This window comes from Panthera tigris, chromosome B1 (genome assembly GCF_018350195.1).
Source record: "Panthera tigris isolate Pti1 chromosome B1, P.tigris_Pti1_mat1.1, whole genome shotgun sequence".
Lineage (NCBI taxonomy): Eukaryota > Metazoa > Chordata > Mammalia > Carnivora > Felidae > Panthera > Panthera tigris.
This window is the reverse complement of record NC_056663.1, coordinates 73,885,407-73,904,179: the sequence shown is the minus strand read 5'-3', so window position 1 is coordinate 73,904,179 and position 18,773 is coordinate 73,885,407. Positions and strand designations below refer to the sequence as shown.

Here is an 18,773-nt window from a genome sequence, read left to right as displayed (position 1 = left end):
CATTAGAAGCTGGTTCAGTGGGCCAAATTAAATACCACTTGCGGAGAACCACCGGCGGGGGCAGGTGCAGGACGCGGTAGCCGCCCGCGGAGGGCGCTGCCCCGGCGCGCCAAGCGCGCACCATGCAGTGAGCTGAGAAGCGCTCACCCGGCCTCGCTTTTTGACCCCACAGGTCCTTCAGTCGCAGCTGGATACCCTGCTCGAGGGGCAGGAGAACATAAAGAGCTGCAGCAACTTCACCGCGCAGGCCCTGAACCATGGCACGGAGACGGAGGTGCTGCTCGTGAAGAAGCAGATGAGCGAGAAGCTGAACGAACTGGCCGACCAGGATTTCCCGCTGCACCCGCGTGAAAATGATCAGCTGGATTTCATCGTGGAGACCGAAGGGCTCAAGAAGTCCATCCACAACCTCGGGACGATCTTAACCACCAACGCCGTCGCCTCCGAGACGGTGGCCACGGGCGAGGGGCTGCGGCAGACCATCATCGGGCAGCCCATGTCCGTTACCATAACGACCAAGGACAAAGACGGGGAGCTGTGCAAGACCGGCAACGCCTACATCACGGCGGAGCTGAGCACGCCCGACGGCAGCGTGGCGGACGGAGAAATACTCGACAACAAAAACGGCACGTATGAGTTTTTGTACACTGTCCAGAAGGAAGGGGACTTTACCCTCTCTCTGCGACTCTACGACCAGCACATCCGAGGCAGCCCGTTCAAGCTGAAGGTGATCCGGTCGGCCGACGTGTCTCCCACCACCGAGGGCGTGAAGAGGCGCGTTAAGTCCCCAGGGAGCGGCCATGTCAAGCAGAAAGCGGTGAAGAGACCCGCGAGCATGTACAGCACTGGGAAACGAAAAGAGAATCCCATCGAAGACGATCTGATCTTCCGAGTGGGTAAGGAGAAAGCATCGCCGCGCCGGTGCCTGAGCGTTGCTTTGGTTACGGGGCAGCTGGGAAAGTGTTGTTGCAAACGGGAACGTTGCAGGTCAGGGCTTGTACCTGACCGTGTTGGGAGACACCGGTGTATGTTATCGGGTGAGCTTATGCAACCTTCTTCTTCGGAGATTTTATGATTGATTTCCCCTTCTCCTCCCTCCTTCTCCTGCCCTTTTTTCTTTGTCTTCTGCCTCCCTCTTCCCCTCCTTCCCTTCCCCCTTGCTCATTAGCCTCTCTCCCTTCCTCCTTCTCCCCGCCCCCCAAGTCTTCCCCACCCAGTCTTTTTCTCCTCTCTTGTTCAGCTGTTTTCCCCCTCTCTCTCCAACTCCCCCTCGTCCCTATGCCTCCCCCCACCCCTCTCTCCCCATTTTCTTCACTCCTCCTACCCCCTCCTCCTTTGTAACACAAGTGCTACAAATTAATTGTCGAGAATTAGAAGCCGAAAATAAGCAAAAAGAGAAATAGAAAAATCACAGTACTCACAATCCGGAAGTTTTAAAGGAAATGTTGGCAGTCTCACCCCCACCCCCACCCTTCCATAGGAATGTCTTTAGAGTGCTCCTCCCTAACCCAAAGGCAGAGGGATCGTTGATTGTTGTATCAGATAACTTCATTGCTTCTCTGACATATGCCAGTTCTGGCCGCGCTGTGGGCAGAAGGTCGGATGCCTCCCTATCACTGTTTCTGCAATGTAAGGGCTGGGGGTACGGGGCTGGATGCATTTTAAATTGTGGTCACTTTCAGCTGGGTGTAACTGGAGAGCAGACCCAAAGAGGGGAGGGTGGGTGGAAATCTGGAGAATGGAATGGGGTTGGGGCAGAAGCATGAGGTTTTAGGATAAGCCAATAGATTTTGAGAATGCAAATCTCAAATTCCCTTGTTTGGTTTATTGCCTCTGATTTTTTTTTAACTGTTTATTTTCTCAGTAGAAAGCAGACTAAATGTAAATATCAATGGCCTTTGTAATTCTTAAGAAAAAAGCCTACATTTTAGTTAATGTTTCCAAAAGTAGCTCCATCCTGTTTATCTATCTGCTTCTTAAGTCCTGCGTTGCAACACCTCTTAAGAGGTGCTGCCAGGTATATTAACTGACACACCTTGCCTCTGGGTCAAGTAGACTGGGGAGACCTTGGCCTCATTGAAGGAAAGAGCCTTTTTTTTTTTTTTTAAACTGCAGAACCTTTAGAATCTACCAGTGTTCACTGTTAGTCTCCGAGGCAAGGGAGGGATAACAGGCAGCACTTCCACCAGACTTTTCCAAGCAGAGAACTTTTTCCATGGAACATCTTGGGAAACCCAGGCTCCTTGGAACATTCTTGGGCAGAGCAGCTCTGTGCTAATACTTTTGGCGGAGTCTTGTAAAGACCATGACAGGATATGTAACTTGTCTGGTCCGAGCATGAAGGCCCTCCTACATGCACTGGCCATACGTACAGTGTGGGTGCAGAATCTGTAGCTACACCTGCAAAGCAGAATGGATGAGCTGGGGCGGGGGTGGGGTTAGGAGCCTCCCAGGTCCGCCACTCCAGTTCTGCCACTTACTTGAACTTGGGGCAGGTCTCTCACCTTGTCTGTGTTCCCGTTTCCATGTCCATAAAATTAAAATACACAAATATCTGCTTCTCAGAACTGTTCTGAGTTTCAAGCTTAATGCCTGGTATGTTGGAGGAGCTAAATAAACGAGAACTATTGGATTTGCACATGGCAAATGAAGGTCATTAGATTTTCCCTACCACCGTTTCTTAAAAAACAAAAAACTTACCTCCCTGCTGCCCACTGATCTCCTCCATTGAGAACACGCTCAGTCACCTGTTCAACCTTTACCCCATCGCCCCCCACCCCACCCCCTGCCCCAGCCAGTGACCTCAGTCTGCTTACCCCAGCAGTGTGCCAAGTAGAAAAAGGCAAAGATTTGGGTCTGAACTCTAATTCTTTTCAACAGTTGAGCAAGTAGCTTACCCTTTCTGAACTCAGTGCTCAATTACTGGTAGCTATTATTTTCCTATTGTTATTAATTTTAATCTCCATCATCTCCACCTGTGGTTTTCACTCGATGTACCTCTGAGGGTGTTGTTTCCCCCCAATAATATTGATTTTGAATTCCCAGCTCCTGCCCCAGGGAGAAGGAGGTATACTCTTCTTGCCTCCTACCCGTTGAGAATTCACTGGTGATTCACTGGGCCTGGTGGGAAAGCGTTCTAATTGTTTAAACATCTGTAAAGAGCTTAGAACAATGCCTGACATACAGCGCTATGTCTGAGTTTTATTCACAAAGTAAAGATGCTGTCTTAGTTTGCTAGGGTTGCCATAACAAAATGCCATAGCCTGGGTGTGTTAAACAAAGGGAATTTATTTTCTTACAGTTCTGGAAGCTGAAAGTCCAATATCAAGGTGGTGCCAGAGTTGGTTACCTGTGAGACCACTCTCTCTGTCTTCTAGATGGCTGCCTTCTTGCTGCTTCGTCTTTATATAGTTGTGCCTCTATGCATGCATATTCCTGGTGTTTCCTTCTCTTCCTGTGAGGACACCAGTTATATTGGATTAGGGCCTCACCCTCATGGTCTCCTTTGGGAGATGTTAAGCATCTTTTATGTAGGGGCAGAAAGGAAGGCAGGTCTTATGGCCTATTTCTCCTTACTTTATGCTCTTACCCAGAGTCTAGCCAAAAGGCACCACTCACTGTGCAATAATACAGCTCCAAAAGCATATCTAGAGCACCTGGTACCTGCTAGGCACTACGCCAGGTGATGGGAGTATATAGATGAAAGAAATGAGATCTCCTCCCTCAAGGAGCTTTCAGTCTGGGGTGACAGATGTATGACCACCTAACTCTCATACCATGCGTCAGGTGATGGAAAGCTACAAAAACGAGAAAGAATTTAAAGGAGGACCTGAACAAAGAGGAGGAGTTGTCGAGGTTGACAGGTGGAAGTGGCATTCCAGGTAGGAGGATCAGCGTGGGGAGGAAAGGCAAGGTGAAGAGGAGTGAACATGACTGATGTTTCTGAGGGACACATCCTGTGAGCAGATGCAGGGGGGCAGAGAGAGAGGGATGGAAGTGGTGAGGGCACTTGCTGGAGGTGAGGCTGGACAAATCAGTGTTGAGCCCACCACACCGGGCACCTTATCTACGAATTCTTTCCCCAATTTTATCCTTCCCTCAAGTACTACCTTTTCCTTTAGAGTCCATTGTGATTATTATTATTTATGAGTGGGTCTTACTTCTCGATAAGATTGTAAATCACTTGATGTCAAGGATGATGTCTTTAATCATTTATAACCCCAACAGTACCCAGACGACTACTTTGCATAAGTACTTTGCCCATCTGAATAGGATCCATGCACCTATGTGCATGATTTAACTTCCTTCTCACCACTGTCAGGTCCCAATGTTGCAGTCCAGGGACACACAGATAGGCAGGCAGCAACACACTAAGCTCGAGGGCGGTCATTCACATGTATTCTTGTGCCAGGAGCTGTGCTAGGCAATGTCAGACAAACACTGCTGGCCTTCTAAGAACTTGTCTTCTCAACTTCTGTGCTGTTGGCTACAACAGGTAGAGTTTATATTAATGGTTAGGAGAGTTCAACTTATCACAGGAATCTACTCCCAAAGCCAAGAGCACACTGTATACTCTCTATGTTAGCTAACTTGACAATAAATTATATTCAAACAAACAAAAAAGAAGAGTTCAATTTTTTTTTTACAGTTTCAGCTTTGTTTTATTTTCTTTTTTTTTTTTATTTTTTTTATGTTTATTTATTCCTGAGACAGAGAGAGACAGAGCATGAGTGGGGGAGGGGCAGAGAGAGGGAGACACAGAATCAGAAGCAGGCTCCAGGCTCTGAGCTGTCAGCACAGAGCCCGACGCGGGGCTCGAACTCACAAACCGTGAGATCATGACCTGACCCGAAGTCGGTCGCTCAACTGACTGAGCTACCCAGGCGCCCTGGCTTCACCTTTGTTTTAGAACTTTAAGTCTCTCTGTACGATTAGGCTGTTTGGCGCGTGATAATAGAACATGCACGATTTGAGCAGTCCCTCTGTGCATGTGTCGAAGGCTGCCTGCCACATGTAATCCAGAACTCATTGGAATTCAGCTGCACACCTGGGCCAGGAGAAGCAACCATGACTCTGCTGTTCCCTCAACTGGTCTTGCACATACAGAGCTTCTCATGGCACTGATTTTGTGCTTGAAGATACATGGTTTTCTGTTCTTTTTCTGTTAATTTTTTGGATGCTTATTTATTTTTGAGAGAGAGAGAGAGAGAAGAGAGAATGAGCATGGGAGGAACAGAGAGAGACACACAGAATCCAAAGCAGGCTCCAGACTCCAAGCTGTCAGCACAGAGCCCAACACAGGGCTCAAACTCACGAACCATGAGAACATGACCTGAGCCAAAGTTGGACAGTTAACTGACTAAACCACCCAGGAGCCGCAGGATACATAGTTTTCATAATAACATGTATTAGGGTTCATTCGACAACTGTAAATAATGTGTTGGTTTTGTGTATTCGTGAAAGTGAATCATCACTTTCTGGGTGACATAAGAGATTTTCAGGGGTAAATTTGACTTAAATTTTTGCCTTCTTCACCAATTATCCAACCCCCAAGTTAGATGGAATTCTGCTGTCTCAGCACTTCCTATGTTCCAGACACTTGGCTAGATTGTGGTATGAAGACGGATGAGATTCTGAGTCTGACCTAGAGGAGGCCACAGTCCGAAGGAGAAAGATAATGTAAAAAAATGTACCTTCAGTTTGAATCAAGATACAGAAATTGGGGTGGCAGGGAGGAGGCTGGCAGGTGGTGGGGAGTCACAGACGCGTCCCAGAGATGATATCTAAACCTAAGCTGGCTTTGAAAGAGAAAGAGTGTCAGATGGAAGGAAACAAGGGGGTTTCAGACGAAGGGAGAGCAGGTGCAAAGTCATGAAGGTGAGAAACTGAATAGCTCAAGGAACCATAAATGATTCCATCTTCCTGGAGCCTCAAAGGAAGGAGAAGCAGAGAAAATGTTGTTTCCTTGATAAGGAGCTTGGACTTTGTTCTCTATACCTGTGTTTCTCAGTCTCTGGGGAGGGCCAGGAATCTGCATTCTACAAGCTGTGGTAGTGCTTCTGCACACTGAGGTTTGAGACCTGTAGCTGTGTGGGCAATGGGGAGGCACTGCACCGTGTAAAGTGGTACAGTAGGTTACTACAGCTGCTTGTTTCCATAGAGCCTGGGGGGCTTTCTAGGAGGTCGACTCCTCCGAAGTCTCTCCCAGGAAGCAGGGAGCTGCCCCCTTCCTGCAGTAGTCCACACGAGCTATTACGCATGGCAGATTAAGAGTGTTGTGATGGAGTGGAGAGGAAATGGGAGATTTAGAAATGCTCAGGAGGGAGAGGGCAGGGCTCGGTGACCAAATCAAACTTCTTGATGTCTGGCTTGAATGCTGTAGGGATGTGGAGCAGTAGAGTGAATGAACAGTGGTTCAGGCTGTGCACTCTGAAGATGAACTGCCCTGGGTCCCGGCCCCAGCATGGCCACTTTCTCATCTGTGCAGTCCTGGGGAAGTTACTTACCCTCTCAGTGCCTCACTTTCCTCCATAAAATGGGTATGATAAGAATAATGTACCTCATAAGGGGTTGTGAAGATTAAATGAACTGATATACTAAAGAGCTTAGAGTAGTGCCTGGCACTGAATGATGTTCAATGCACTTTAGAGAGGCAAAGTAGGTAATACTAGGTAACCTATTATTCATAGTTGTAGTGTAGAAGTAATAGTTAACCTAAGCAGTGAAGAACATAGTAAAGAACTGAAAAGCCTGAGTGCTTAATTCAAATCCCATCCTGCTATGTATTAGTTGTATGATTTAGGGGAAATTATTTAACCGTCTGTGCCTCACTTTCTATATCTGTAAAACGGGGATGGTATTAACACATACTTCATATGGTGAGGATCAAAATAATATATGTAAAATGTATTCAGACAGTACAGGCACGTAGTAAGGAGGCAATAAATGTTGGCTGTTGTTATTCTTATCCTTATCAACCAAGGTAAGGATAGTCAGGGGAAGGGAGGTATATTTCAGTTTTGATCAACCAGGTTGAAGTGTACCATAGGCAGTTTGGAGTGTAGGTTTGGAGCTTAGTAAAGAAGTCAGTGATAAAGATCAGTTTGGGAGTGAAAAGTAGAGAGAAGTTATTTAAGAATTTTTTTTAACATTTTTATTTAATTTTGAGAGAGAGAAAGAGCATGAGCAGGAGAGGGGCAGAGAGAGAGGGAGACACAGAATCCAAAACAGACTCCAGGCTCTGTGTTGTCAGCACAGAGCCAGACGCGGGGCCCGAACTCACGAACCACAAGATCATGACCTGAGCTGAAGTCAGACACTTAACCAACTGAGCCACCCAGGTGCCCTGAGAGAAGTTACTTTAAATCATGAGCTTCAGTGTGGTTCAGGGAGAAAGGATGGGGAACGGACTCAGGAAGAAAGACTAAGCATTCTCTGAGCCAGGCTCTGTGCAGTCTATTTCCATATGTCATCTTACTTAAACTCTGTAGTAGGGATAATACGCTTTCAGTTGCTAATGCCCCCACGGTGTAATATACCTACCACAACATAATATGTGGTGCATGCCAGCGTGCCCTTTGCCTCCCCATCACTGTTCAGTGACGCCCTGTCAGTAGCTGGAAATCAGCCGGGATGGGAGCATTTACACTACAGGAGTGGGCAGAGGCTACAAATCAGAGCTCCTCCCGCAGCTCCTGCCCCTCAAGAGCCAATTATCAGGACAGCATATAATTATCCCTACCACTGAAGGGATGGGGGCTCAGATTGCTGGGCTAGGACCCAAGCTGCCTGTGCCTTTGACGCCCGTGCCTTTTTAATTGCACAATGATTCCTCTTCATCTAAAATGTCCTTTAACTACTGTGGTTTTCCAAAGTTGAGAAATTTGATACCTCCCACGCCTGAAAACTTAATTATATGCCCACTGTGAATGAGTTATTGTGTTAATTCTGATATTGTACTTGAAAACCATCTTGAATGAGTTTAGGGAGGTAGCTTAGAGCATCTGTTGATGAAACATGGGGATTATTTTTCCCTGCACTGTCAAGAGTTTGCTGACTACCATGAGCTGGTTTTGTCAGCTACCAAAGAAAGTCTTTGAACAAAGGGAAAGCCAGAAGATGTGGGAGGGAGTGAAAGCATTGCAGTTGAATTGTTCCAAATGATGTAATTCATACACCATACCTTAATGTGTCGGGGAGAAGTATTGAATGAAGTACTCTTTTGTACTCGAGAACAGTGTGCTTTCTTATAATGTAAAATGGATGTGTAAAATCACTTAACGTAAGTTTGGAGTCTTTATAGGAAGATGTGGTATTTTATGCCTCTTCTCCCTTGCCTCACCTCTCCAAACCACCACCTCTCCACCCTAAAATCCCTGAGGAGAGAGATCATGCTAATTTGGCATCTGAAGTCTTTACAGGGACCCTGGCACACCCCTTCGAGAATCTCATGCTTGAGAACTCTTCTTGCATTTCAAGTGGGAAAAGATGTCGTTAATATTTCCTGAGTGCTCGGCACTGTGCTGTGTTACGGGGTATGACAACAAACAGGACAACAAACAGCCCTTGCCCTGGGGAACTCAACAGTTTAGTGAGAGACAGTTAAACAGTTAAAATACCATGTGATAAGGAATGGAACTCCTAAGGGTTTTATGGAGAAAGTGTGATCCATATGAGCTCAGAGGTCATTATCTTCACCCCAAAAACCCGGTATTCTAAAGTCCAGTTAGAAGCAGGAGCACCTGGCTGGCTCAGTCAGTAAAACCTAAGACTCTTCTTTAAAAAAAATTGTTTTAATGTTTATTTATTTTTGACAGAGAGAGAGAGAGAGAGAGACAGAGCATGAGTGGGGGAGGGGCAGAGAGAGAGGGAGACAGACTCCGAAGCAGGCTCCAGGCTCTGAGCTGTCAGCACAGAGCCCAACGTGGGGCTCGAACTCACAGACCGCAAGATCATGACCTCAGCCAAAGTCAGACACTCAACCGACTGAGCCACCCAGGCGCCCCAGTAAAGCCTAAGACTCTTGATCTTGGTGGCATGAGTTTGAGTCCCACGTTGGGTGTAGAGGTTATTTGAAATTAAAAAAAAAACAAGCAATGTGCATATTAGAAAAAGTATTATGTAAAAGAGTGGGAGAACTCAGTTTTATTCTTTTCTCTGTGTCTTTACTACATTTGTAATGTGTCTAGCTTTGTTTTCTCACCTATAAAATGGAACAATAATATTTATCTTGCTTCATGGGGTTGTTACAGGGAGTACATGAGAGAACATATTATGAAAGTGCTATAAATATTACCGAATGTTTCGTTTTTCCATGATGTAATGTGGGGTGTAATTTACTCAGTCATTAATAATGTATCTGAGCACTCACTCATTCAGCAAAGATTTGTTAAGCACCTGCTAATTTGAAAATCCTATTTTAGACCCCGTATTTTGATCAGTGTCATCCTCTTGCGTTATCCCATTCAAAGTACCTAGATTTACTTTGCATTCATTTTCATAGTAAGTTGGAATGGGGGTGGGATTCGGAAGTGTGCAGTTATCGATCACCTCTTCCAATCCAGGAGCTTCCCTTCTGTAATCTTCTGGAGGCTTGGGGGGAGTGTCTGGGGGGTGGTGCACAGACGAGAAGCTGTTGGCTTAAAAATTCATTTCATGCTTCATCAGCTAGCTTAACATCTGGGAAAAACGAGTTTCATTATCTTATGGAATTGTTGCCAAATTATTTATAATTTTAAAACTGGTGTTACGCATTTTACTAGCCAAAATGTAACCACCAAATGAAGTCTTGTACATCAAAGTAGTCAGGAAAAGATGTTGTAAGTACTATGTATGTTTGTGTTATACATTTATATTCATTATTAAAGAACTAGTTTTCATCATATGGTAGAATACTTTGGAATGGGGGTACTTTTCTATAGTCTAAATAGAATATACTAAAAGTCTTGAAGAGTAAAGCATGATCCCAAATTATTTCTGACTTCTGGAATTTCTATTTATTTTATTTTGATCCCAAGACACTTTATAAACACCTGGATTGTACGCATTTCAGCATAATGATAATATACTATAGTTCCACATTATTGCTCATCATCAAGATTTTTGTAGTTTATCTGCTAGTAAAGATAGCGTTAGCTGTTCCTCAAGAATATGCTGGTGGTTTCTTTTGATCTTCAGGAGTAACACTGTGACCCTGCTGTGCTTAAGACTCAAGTAGAATTTTTTTAAATGGTGATGAATAATTTCTGACAAGATCAAAGATGCTCATAAGAATCAGAGGGTATTACCAATCATGCCAACCCCAGCTATTTGGATACCAATCCATGTGGCTTAAAAATATATATTTTTTAAATTTTTAAATGTTTTTATTTTTGAGAGAGAGAGAGAGAGAGCGGGGGAGGAGCAGAGAGAGAGAAGGAGACATAGAATCCGAAGCAGACTTTAGCCACTGAGCTGTCAGTACAGAACTCAATGCAGGGCTCAAACTCATGAACCACAAGATCATGACCTGAGCTGAAGTCAGATGCTTAGCCGACTGAGCCACCCAGATGCCCCACTGAAGAAAAAGATTTTTAAAAACAAATGTTATAAAATTAAAATGGGAGTGCCTGCTCCATCTAGCTCTTTCAAAAATATAGAAGCAAACTGGGACTAACAGATGTTCTTCCAACCCTGTGATCTTGTTTATATGTGGGCCAACAGGATCAAGCTCTAGTTAACTTGAGACCGAGAATAAGAGCTGGGCCAACACACGGAGCTTAGTAGAGGCTGTAGAACCTCTTTCCAACAGTGTGGTCTTTTGTGACAAGGTTCCATTGCTCTTATGGCCCAGTATTGGTAGGCGCTGAACATCTCAGTTCATTTCAAACTCAGCATAGACCCTTCCTTCGCCTTGTTCCAAATGGTATTTGTATGGGGTCCAACAGAATGTCCTCCCGAGTGTTACCTGCACTTGGAAATGTGTCTTTATTTCTGAAAAGAAAAAAAGTGTCAGTAATTTGTGCACATGTATTTTCTCTCCTTCAACCTCACCTCTTATATTTTCGGAAGGAAAATTAAATCTTTTTGACTAAAGCACCCCTTAACTTCTACTAAAGTACCATTCTCTCCATAATTTTTTCCTTCCTTTCAAACGCCAGCCTGCTGCCTGAAGAGCCTTTTTGGAGTAGATTCAGCTTTGTCTTTAGCAGGATAGACAAATGGTTAGATAAAAGAGGGCTGCAGGCAGGTTTCTGTCCCTATGTGGGCCAGAAGCACAGCACCAGTGTCCATCTACTCTGTTTAGGTGGCTTTTATTCCCCTCCCTATTTTAAGTATTTCTTTCCACTACCTGTGTGTCCTCTAAGCCATGGTTACACTTCCAGTTTTATGTAAGCAAGGACCTAGAATAGCCTGGGGTTTCTTTACAGAGTCACTTCTTTAGTTCATGTTCCAATCTCAGTTGGAGGACTCTTGCTGTGTTACTATGTTTCGTTACTTGGTCCTTAGTAACTTATCTTGCTAATGACTTCCATATTTTTATCAAATGTTTTTGACAAGCTAAGTTTTGTCTGGCCTTGCCCCCACTACCTTTAAAAAAGTATGTATAGACTGTGCGTTTTAGAAGAAGTATTTTTTTTCCTGGTCCTTCAGTTTTGCTGTACCTCTTCACCCACCGCTATTCAGACATCAGAGGGAATGACCAAAAGCTAATACCATGTTGGCACATCCTCCCTCAAGGGCTAAACACCCCTTCCCCTTCCACCAACAGATACCAACACATCATTTTATTTTTATTTTTATTATTTTTTTTAATGTTTATTTATTTTTGAGACAGAGAGAGACAGAGTGCAAGTGGGGGAGGAGCAGAGAGAGAGGGAGACACAGAATCGGAAGCAGGCACCAGGCTCTGAGCTGTCAGCACAGAGCCTGACGCGGGGCTTGAACCCACGAACTGTGAGATCATGACCTGAGCCAAAGCCGGACGCTCAACCGACTGAGCCACCCAGGAGCCCCACCAACACATCATTTTAAAAGAGTGTTAGCTGATATCATGTACATGCATATTACAGGGAATCTATGCAGATCAAGTATAAAACATCATCTCTTCTGATAACATTTGAAATAAAATAGAACCTTTCTTCTGCAACATGGAAGATGTTCTTTTGAGAATCTTTATCTCAAAGTTTTCTTTTGTGTTAGAGTAGATGAGATACAGAGGTGATGAGTAAACTTGATGGAGTGGAGTCCAGGATTTCCGTAAAACGACTACCATGTATGTCTAGTTGAAGCTGGTAACCAAAGGGTTAACGGGACTGGGACTAATCCACAGCTGCAGACTAAGAACCATAGCTGCAGGTTTTTACCCAGACCTTTTTGTTTGCCTTTTAAAATTCCTGGACTCTCCTCCTGCAGGGAGGCAGACCTGAGGCTTGTCCTCCCATGTCCTCCTTTGGTGGCCTCTGGATAAACCCTTTCCTTGCAGCATACTCCATGCCTCCAAGTGATTGACTTTGCTGGGAGTTGGGCAGATGGACTTGGGTTCGGTTACATGGTGAGAACCAGGTGGTCTAAGTAAGATATTTCTGCCCAGCAGTTCTGTTCAGTTTATTCTGAGTTTAATTCCATTGCCAATTTCATTTCCTAAACCCCAAAATCTGTTTCAGGAGACTCTATTTCTTTTTTTACCATTTAATTTAATTTATTTTTTTAATTTACATCCAAGTTAGTTAGCATATAGTGCAACGATGCTTTCAGGAGTATATTTCTTAATGCCTTTACCCATTTAGCCCATCACCCCTCCCACAACCCCTCCAGTAACCCTCTGTTTCTTTTCCATATTGAAGAGTCTCCTGTGTTTTGTCCCTCTCCCTGTTTTTATATTATTTTTGCTTCCCTTCCCTTATGTTCATCTGTTTTGTATCTTCAAGTCCTCATATGTGTGAAGTCATATGATACTTGGTCTTTCTTGGACTAATTTTGCTTAGCATAATACCCTTTGGTTCCATCCACATAGTTGCAAATGGCAAGATTTCATTCTGATTGCTGAGTAATACTCCATTGTATATATATACCACATCTTCTTTATCCATTCATCCATGGATGGACATTTATTTGGGCTCTTTCCATACTTTGGCTATTGCCGATAGTGCTGCTATAAACATGGGGGTGCATGTGTCCTTTCGAAACAGCTCACCTGTATCCCTTGGATAAATGCCTAGTAGTGCAATTGCTGGGTCGTAGGGTAGTTCTATTTTTAATTTTTTGAGGAACCTCCATAGTGTTTTCCAGGGTGGCTGCACCAGTTTGCATTCCCACCAACAATGCAAAAGAGATCCTCTTTCTCTGCATCCTCGCCAATATCTGCTGTTGCCTGAGTTATTCATGTTAGCCATTCTGACAGGTGTAAGGTGGTATCTCATGGTGGTTTTGATTTGTGTTTCCCTGATGATGAGTGATGTTGAGCACTTTTTCATGTGTCGGTTGGCCATCTGGATGTCTTCTTTGGAGAAGTGGACTCATGTCTTTTGGCCACTTCTTGACTGGATTATTTGTTTTTGGGTGTTGAGTTTGATAAGTTCTTTATAGATTTTGGATACTAACCCTTTATCTGATGTCGTTTACAAATATCTTCTCCCATTCCGTCAGTTGCCCTTTAGTTTTGCTGATTATGTCCATCGCTGTGCAGAAGCTTTTTATTTTGATGAGGTCCCAATAGTTCATTTTTGCTTTTGTTTCCCTTGCCTCCAGACAGAGACGTGTTGAGTAAGAAGTTGCTGCGGCCAAGGTCAAAGAGGTTTTTGCCTGCTTTCTCCTCGAGGATTTTGATGTCTTCCTGTCTTACATTGAGGTCTTTCATCCATTTTGAGTTTATTTTTGTGTGTGGTGTAAGAAAGTGGTCCAGGTTCATTCTTCTGCATGTCACTGTCCAGTTTTCCCAGCACCATTTGCTGAGGAGGCTGTCTTTATTCCATTGGATATTCTTTCCTACTTTGTCAAAAATTAGTTGGCCATATGTTTGTGGGTCCATTTCTGGGTTCTATATTATGTTCCATTGATCTGAGTTTCTGTTTTTTGTGCCAGTACCATACTGTCTTGATGATTACAGCTTTGTAATACAGCTTGAAGTCTGGGATTGTGATGCCTCCTGCTTTGGTTTTCTTTTTCAAGATTGCTTTGGCTATTCAGGGTCTTTTCTGGTTCCATACAGATTTTAGGATTATTTGTTCTAGCTCTGTGAAGAATGCTGGTGTTACTTTGATAGGTATTGCATTGAATATGTAGATTGCTTTGGGTAATATTGACATTTTAACAATATTTGTTCTTCCTATCCAGGAGCATGGAATATTTTTCCATTTTTTTGTGTCTTCTTCAATTTCTTTCATAAGCTTTCTATTGTTTTCAGTGTATAGATTTTTCACCTCTTTGGTTAGATTTATTCCTAGGTATTTTATGGTTTTTGGTGCTACTGTAAATGAGATCGGTTCCTTGATTTCTCTTTCTGTTCTTTCATTGTTGGTGTGTATAAGAATGCAACCAATTTCTGTGCATTGGTTTTATATCCTGCAACTTTGCTGAATTCATTGATCAGTTCTAGCACTTTTTTGGTGGAATGTTTTGGGTTTTCCATATAAAGTATCATGTCATCTGCGAGAAGTGAAAGTTTGACCTCCTTCTGGCCGATTTGGATGCCTTTTTATTTCTTTGTGTTGTCTGATTGCAGAGGCTAAGACTTCCAATACTATGTTGAAGAACAGTGGTGAGAGTGGACATCCCTGTCTTGCGCCTGACCTTAGGGGGAAAGCTCTCAGTTTTTCCCCATTGAGGATGATATTAGCGTTGGGTCGTTCATATTTGGCTTTTATGATCATGAGGTATGCTCCTTCTATCCCTACTTTCTTGAGCGTTTTTATCAAGAAAGGATGCTGTATCTTGTCAAATGCTTTCTCTGCATCTATTGAGAGGATCATAATGGTTCTTGTCCTTTCTTTTATTGATGTGAGGAATCATGTTGATTGTTTTGCGGATATTGAATCAGCCCCACATCCCAGGTATAAATCCCACTTGGTCATGGTGAATAATTTTTTTAATGTATTGTTGGATCCAGTTGGCTAATATTTTGTTGAAGATTTTTACATCCGTGTTCATCAGGGAAATTGGTCTATAGTTCTCCTTTTTAGTGGGGTCTTTGTCTAGTTTTGGAATCAGGGTAATGCTGGCAAGTCTAACTATTTCTAAGCAGTGCTTACGCCATGTGTTTGACGTCAGTCACTATCAGTGTGCCATTGTCTAAGTGTGCCTAAGGCACGGCATTGATGTCTAAAACCAAAATATCAAATTCCTCCTGTGAATCTGATTTAAAAAATGAAATGATATGATGAAATGAAATGATAGAAGTGCCAAAAAACTGAAGGCATAGCTTTCTCTCTCTCCATGAAAACTTAAATGTCCTTCCTGATCATTCCTGAGCACAATTTAGTCCATTTCCATTCATTAATATTTGCATGGTCCTGTTGAAATAAGTTGTAACCATTTGTTTTGAAACAAAAACAGAAATCTGTTAATCCATAGACACCTTGGCTTTTTTTTTCTCCTGCCTCACCTCTCATTAAAAAGTCTAGTATAGATGAAAATATTATTGGATTAACTTTCCTTTGCTTTTTGTATTTATTTGATCCAGAAAGTGCTCTGTCAGGATATCTTGTATGTTTTCAGGAAGAATATACTACATATGAGGTACTGAGTCTTTGAAAATACTTCATGAGTAAATCAGTACATGGAAATCAGCCTGGGACACCCAGGTGGCTCAGTCGGTTAAGCATCTTGATTTTAGCTCAGGTCATGATCTCATGGTTTGTGAGTTAGAGCCCTGCATTGGGCTTGCACTGACAGCGCAGAGCCTGCTTGGGATTCTGTCTCTGCCCTTCCCCTGTGCTTTCTCTCTTTCTCTCTCAAAAATAAATAAACTTAAAAAAAGAAATCAGCCTGATAGTTTTATAACATCTGAGACTTCGTGGTTTGTTAAATGTACTGAAAGCTTCTTCTTAGAAGTTTCTTCAAGTTGGGATTCTTCCAAGAACTGCTGAGTGAGAGGGTGGGATTTTGGCAAAACTCTAAAATAAGGCCCTCTCTTGTTGCATATCCTTGATTGTAGTATTAGTTTTTATTATTGTTTCTTTGTGAACTCTAATATATTTTAATATGGTTATTTTTTTTTTTTTCAAATTTTTTTTTTTTTTCAACGTTTATTTTATTTTTGGGACAGAGAGAGACAGAGCATGAACGGGGGAGGGACAGAGAGAGAGGGAGACACAGAATCGGAAACAGGCTCCAGGCTCTGAGCAGTCAGCACAGAGCCCGACGCGGGGCTCGAACTCACGGAGCGTGAGATCGTGACCTGGCTGAAGTCAGACGCTTAACCGACTGCGCCACCCAGGCGCCCCATATTTTAATATGGTTATTAATGCAATATTAAAGTAATATGCAGTTCTGACTTAAGATTGCATTTGCCTAAAACAGTGATTTTGCAAAAACTTTATTGGTCTGGAAGAGAAGTTAAGGAGCATATGGATTAGGTAATGGTGGGGGAGGTTTTTGTTTTTAAAGTATAATTAAAAAAAAAAAATACATTCTCAGTTTACCTATGGAAGCCTGACTAATTCTCTTGAAGAACTGAGAGATCTAATTTTCTCTTGCTGGGGTGCCTGGGTCATTCAGTCATTTAAGCATTGAACTCTTGATTTCAGCTCAGGTCATGATCTTCCTGTTCGGTTCACGGGGTCAAGCTCTGAGTTGTGCTTTGCACTGACAGCGTGGAGCCTGCTTGGGATTCTCTTTCTCTCCTTCTCCCCTGCCCCTCCCCCACTCATGCACACATGCTCTCTCTCTCTCTCTCTCACTAAAAATAAATAAACATTAAAAAACATTAAAATTAACAATTCTCTTTTGCTTAATTTCTGTGATTTTATACTTTGTTTCTAGGTACCAAAGGGAGAAATAAAGGAGAATTTACAAATCTTCAAGGGGTAGCTGCGTCTACAAGTGGAAAGATATTAATTGCAGACAGCAACAACCAATGTGTACAGGTATGGCCCCTAATTATGTACCTTTGTTTACACAATAAAACATAATTGCATACTTTCCTATGTAAGAGTTTAAGATCCACAGTACGAGGAAAGAAAGGGAAAGTTTTAGTAGACTTTTCTTCAGCTAGAGTTTGCATGGTCTGACCTCTAGTACATATGACAAATGTTCTTGACTCCTTTTTCCTCACTAATTCCTGTGCTAGTGCACATTCCAAGGGATGTCATTTGTTTTGCAGATATTTTCCAATGATGGCCAGTTCAAAAGTCGGTTTGGCATACGAGGACGCTCTCCCGGGCAGCTGCAGCGGCCCACAGGAGTAGCCGTACATCCCAGTGGGGACATAATCATTGCAGACTATGATAATAAGTGGGTTAGCATTTTCTCTTCTGATGGCAAGTTTAAGGTAAGATTAAACTAGCATTTGGCTTCTAAGCAGTGGAGAGAAGGGATAGGAAATACAAGATGAAGTTCAACAAGTTTTCATACACAAAAGACACGCTGACTTTGTTGCATCTAAGTTTTATGGAGCGTAACAATGATGTTATCATAAATTTTATACATCTGAAACAGTGGCTTCATTTTGTAAAGCAGCTAGGTTCAGTGGCTTTTTTTACATATCGTCAGATTTACCTAAATTCAATGAAGAACAACTGAGAGAAAAAGGTACTGAAGAGGCAATTGAAATTTCCTAAATTAACCTACAGATGGTCAGGTATGAAGTGCCTTCTACTTTCTCAGGCCTTTGATAGATGATACGGGAGAAACGGAATTATAAAACATGGTTTCTACCTTTGAAAAAACCTACAAGCCCCTTGAGGAAAAAAAAAAAGACACCAGAAAGGATATAAAACAATTTGTGTCAGCCTCGAATCAGTCATGCATTGTTAGGTACAATCTGAGAACCTAGTGTTAAAGTGTATAATACAGGAATCTGAAGGACAAGAAAATGGCAGCTGCACAGAGGAAAGGTGAGTGGAGCTGCACTGGAGGGGGAGGGGGACGGCAGGGGGCCATCATTTGACAGTTTTGCTGGTGTCCCTAGCATCATCTGTTTCTGCATCAAGAAAGAGTAGAGAGCCCTCTAGTGACAGCAGAAATCTCTTCTGAAGTGTTATCAAAGAGTATTATTATGCAGCCCATTTTCTGCATTTGTTCACGAGATTAGGAGATACTTTGTCAAAGGTGTTTTTTGAAGGCCATATGCACTGTGCCTTCTGCATTGCCCTGTCCAGCCTGCTGGAGGCTTGTCTTTCAGGTGACAACGTGAACTTTTACTCAGACCAGACCAACCCTTCGGAATGCCAACTCTGCAGCTTTTAACTAATGATACAACATTCCTTGAGTTTCGATAGTCTCATATGTCCCATTTGGATTTAAAAAAAAATCTATTTTGTAGGATTTGGGTAAGGATTAAATGGGATTTATTTCTGGATTTTATACGTGGCTCCTATGAAATAGGCATCTAAAAAATGTTCTTTTCCATTGCTTCCAGTAACCCTGTCCAAAAAATGAAGTCTATTTGATCAGCTGTGATTTGGACTTCATGACCTCATGCCAGCACCTGGTCATCACTTCCTTGTCTAAATGTTCAGAAATGATGCTCTTCATAATCTATTTTGGAATCCTGAAGATTATGCAAAGTTCACTCATTTGTGTCTTATTGGAGGAATTTATATTTTTCTTTTTAAAGTTATTGGATCCCTACAGTC

The 18,773-nt window shown here is 42.9% G+C and overlaps 1 protein-coding gene across 5 annotated transcripts in view; it reads left to right on the top strand.

The window, feature by feature from the left end:
• TRIM2 (tripartite motif containing 2) overlaps window positions 1-18,773 on the top strand; it is a 56,460-nt gene that overhangs the window by 18,447 nt on the left and 19,240 nt on the right. For all 5 annotated transcript variants that reach the window (XR_006216731.1, XM_007084186.3, XM_042983746.1 and 2 more), the window contains 3 exons: window positions 173-896; window positions 16,960-17,063; window positions 17,300-17,467. Coding sequence is in view for 4 of the 5 variants with exons in the window: in XM_007084186.3 (XP_007084248.3) it covers window positions 173-896; window positions 16,960-17,063; window positions 17,300-17,467 (996 nt within the window). In the remaining variant the exon portion in view is untranslated. The remainder of the gene's footprint in view (window positions 1-172; window positions 897-16,959; window positions 17,064-17,299; window positions 17,468-18,773) is intronic.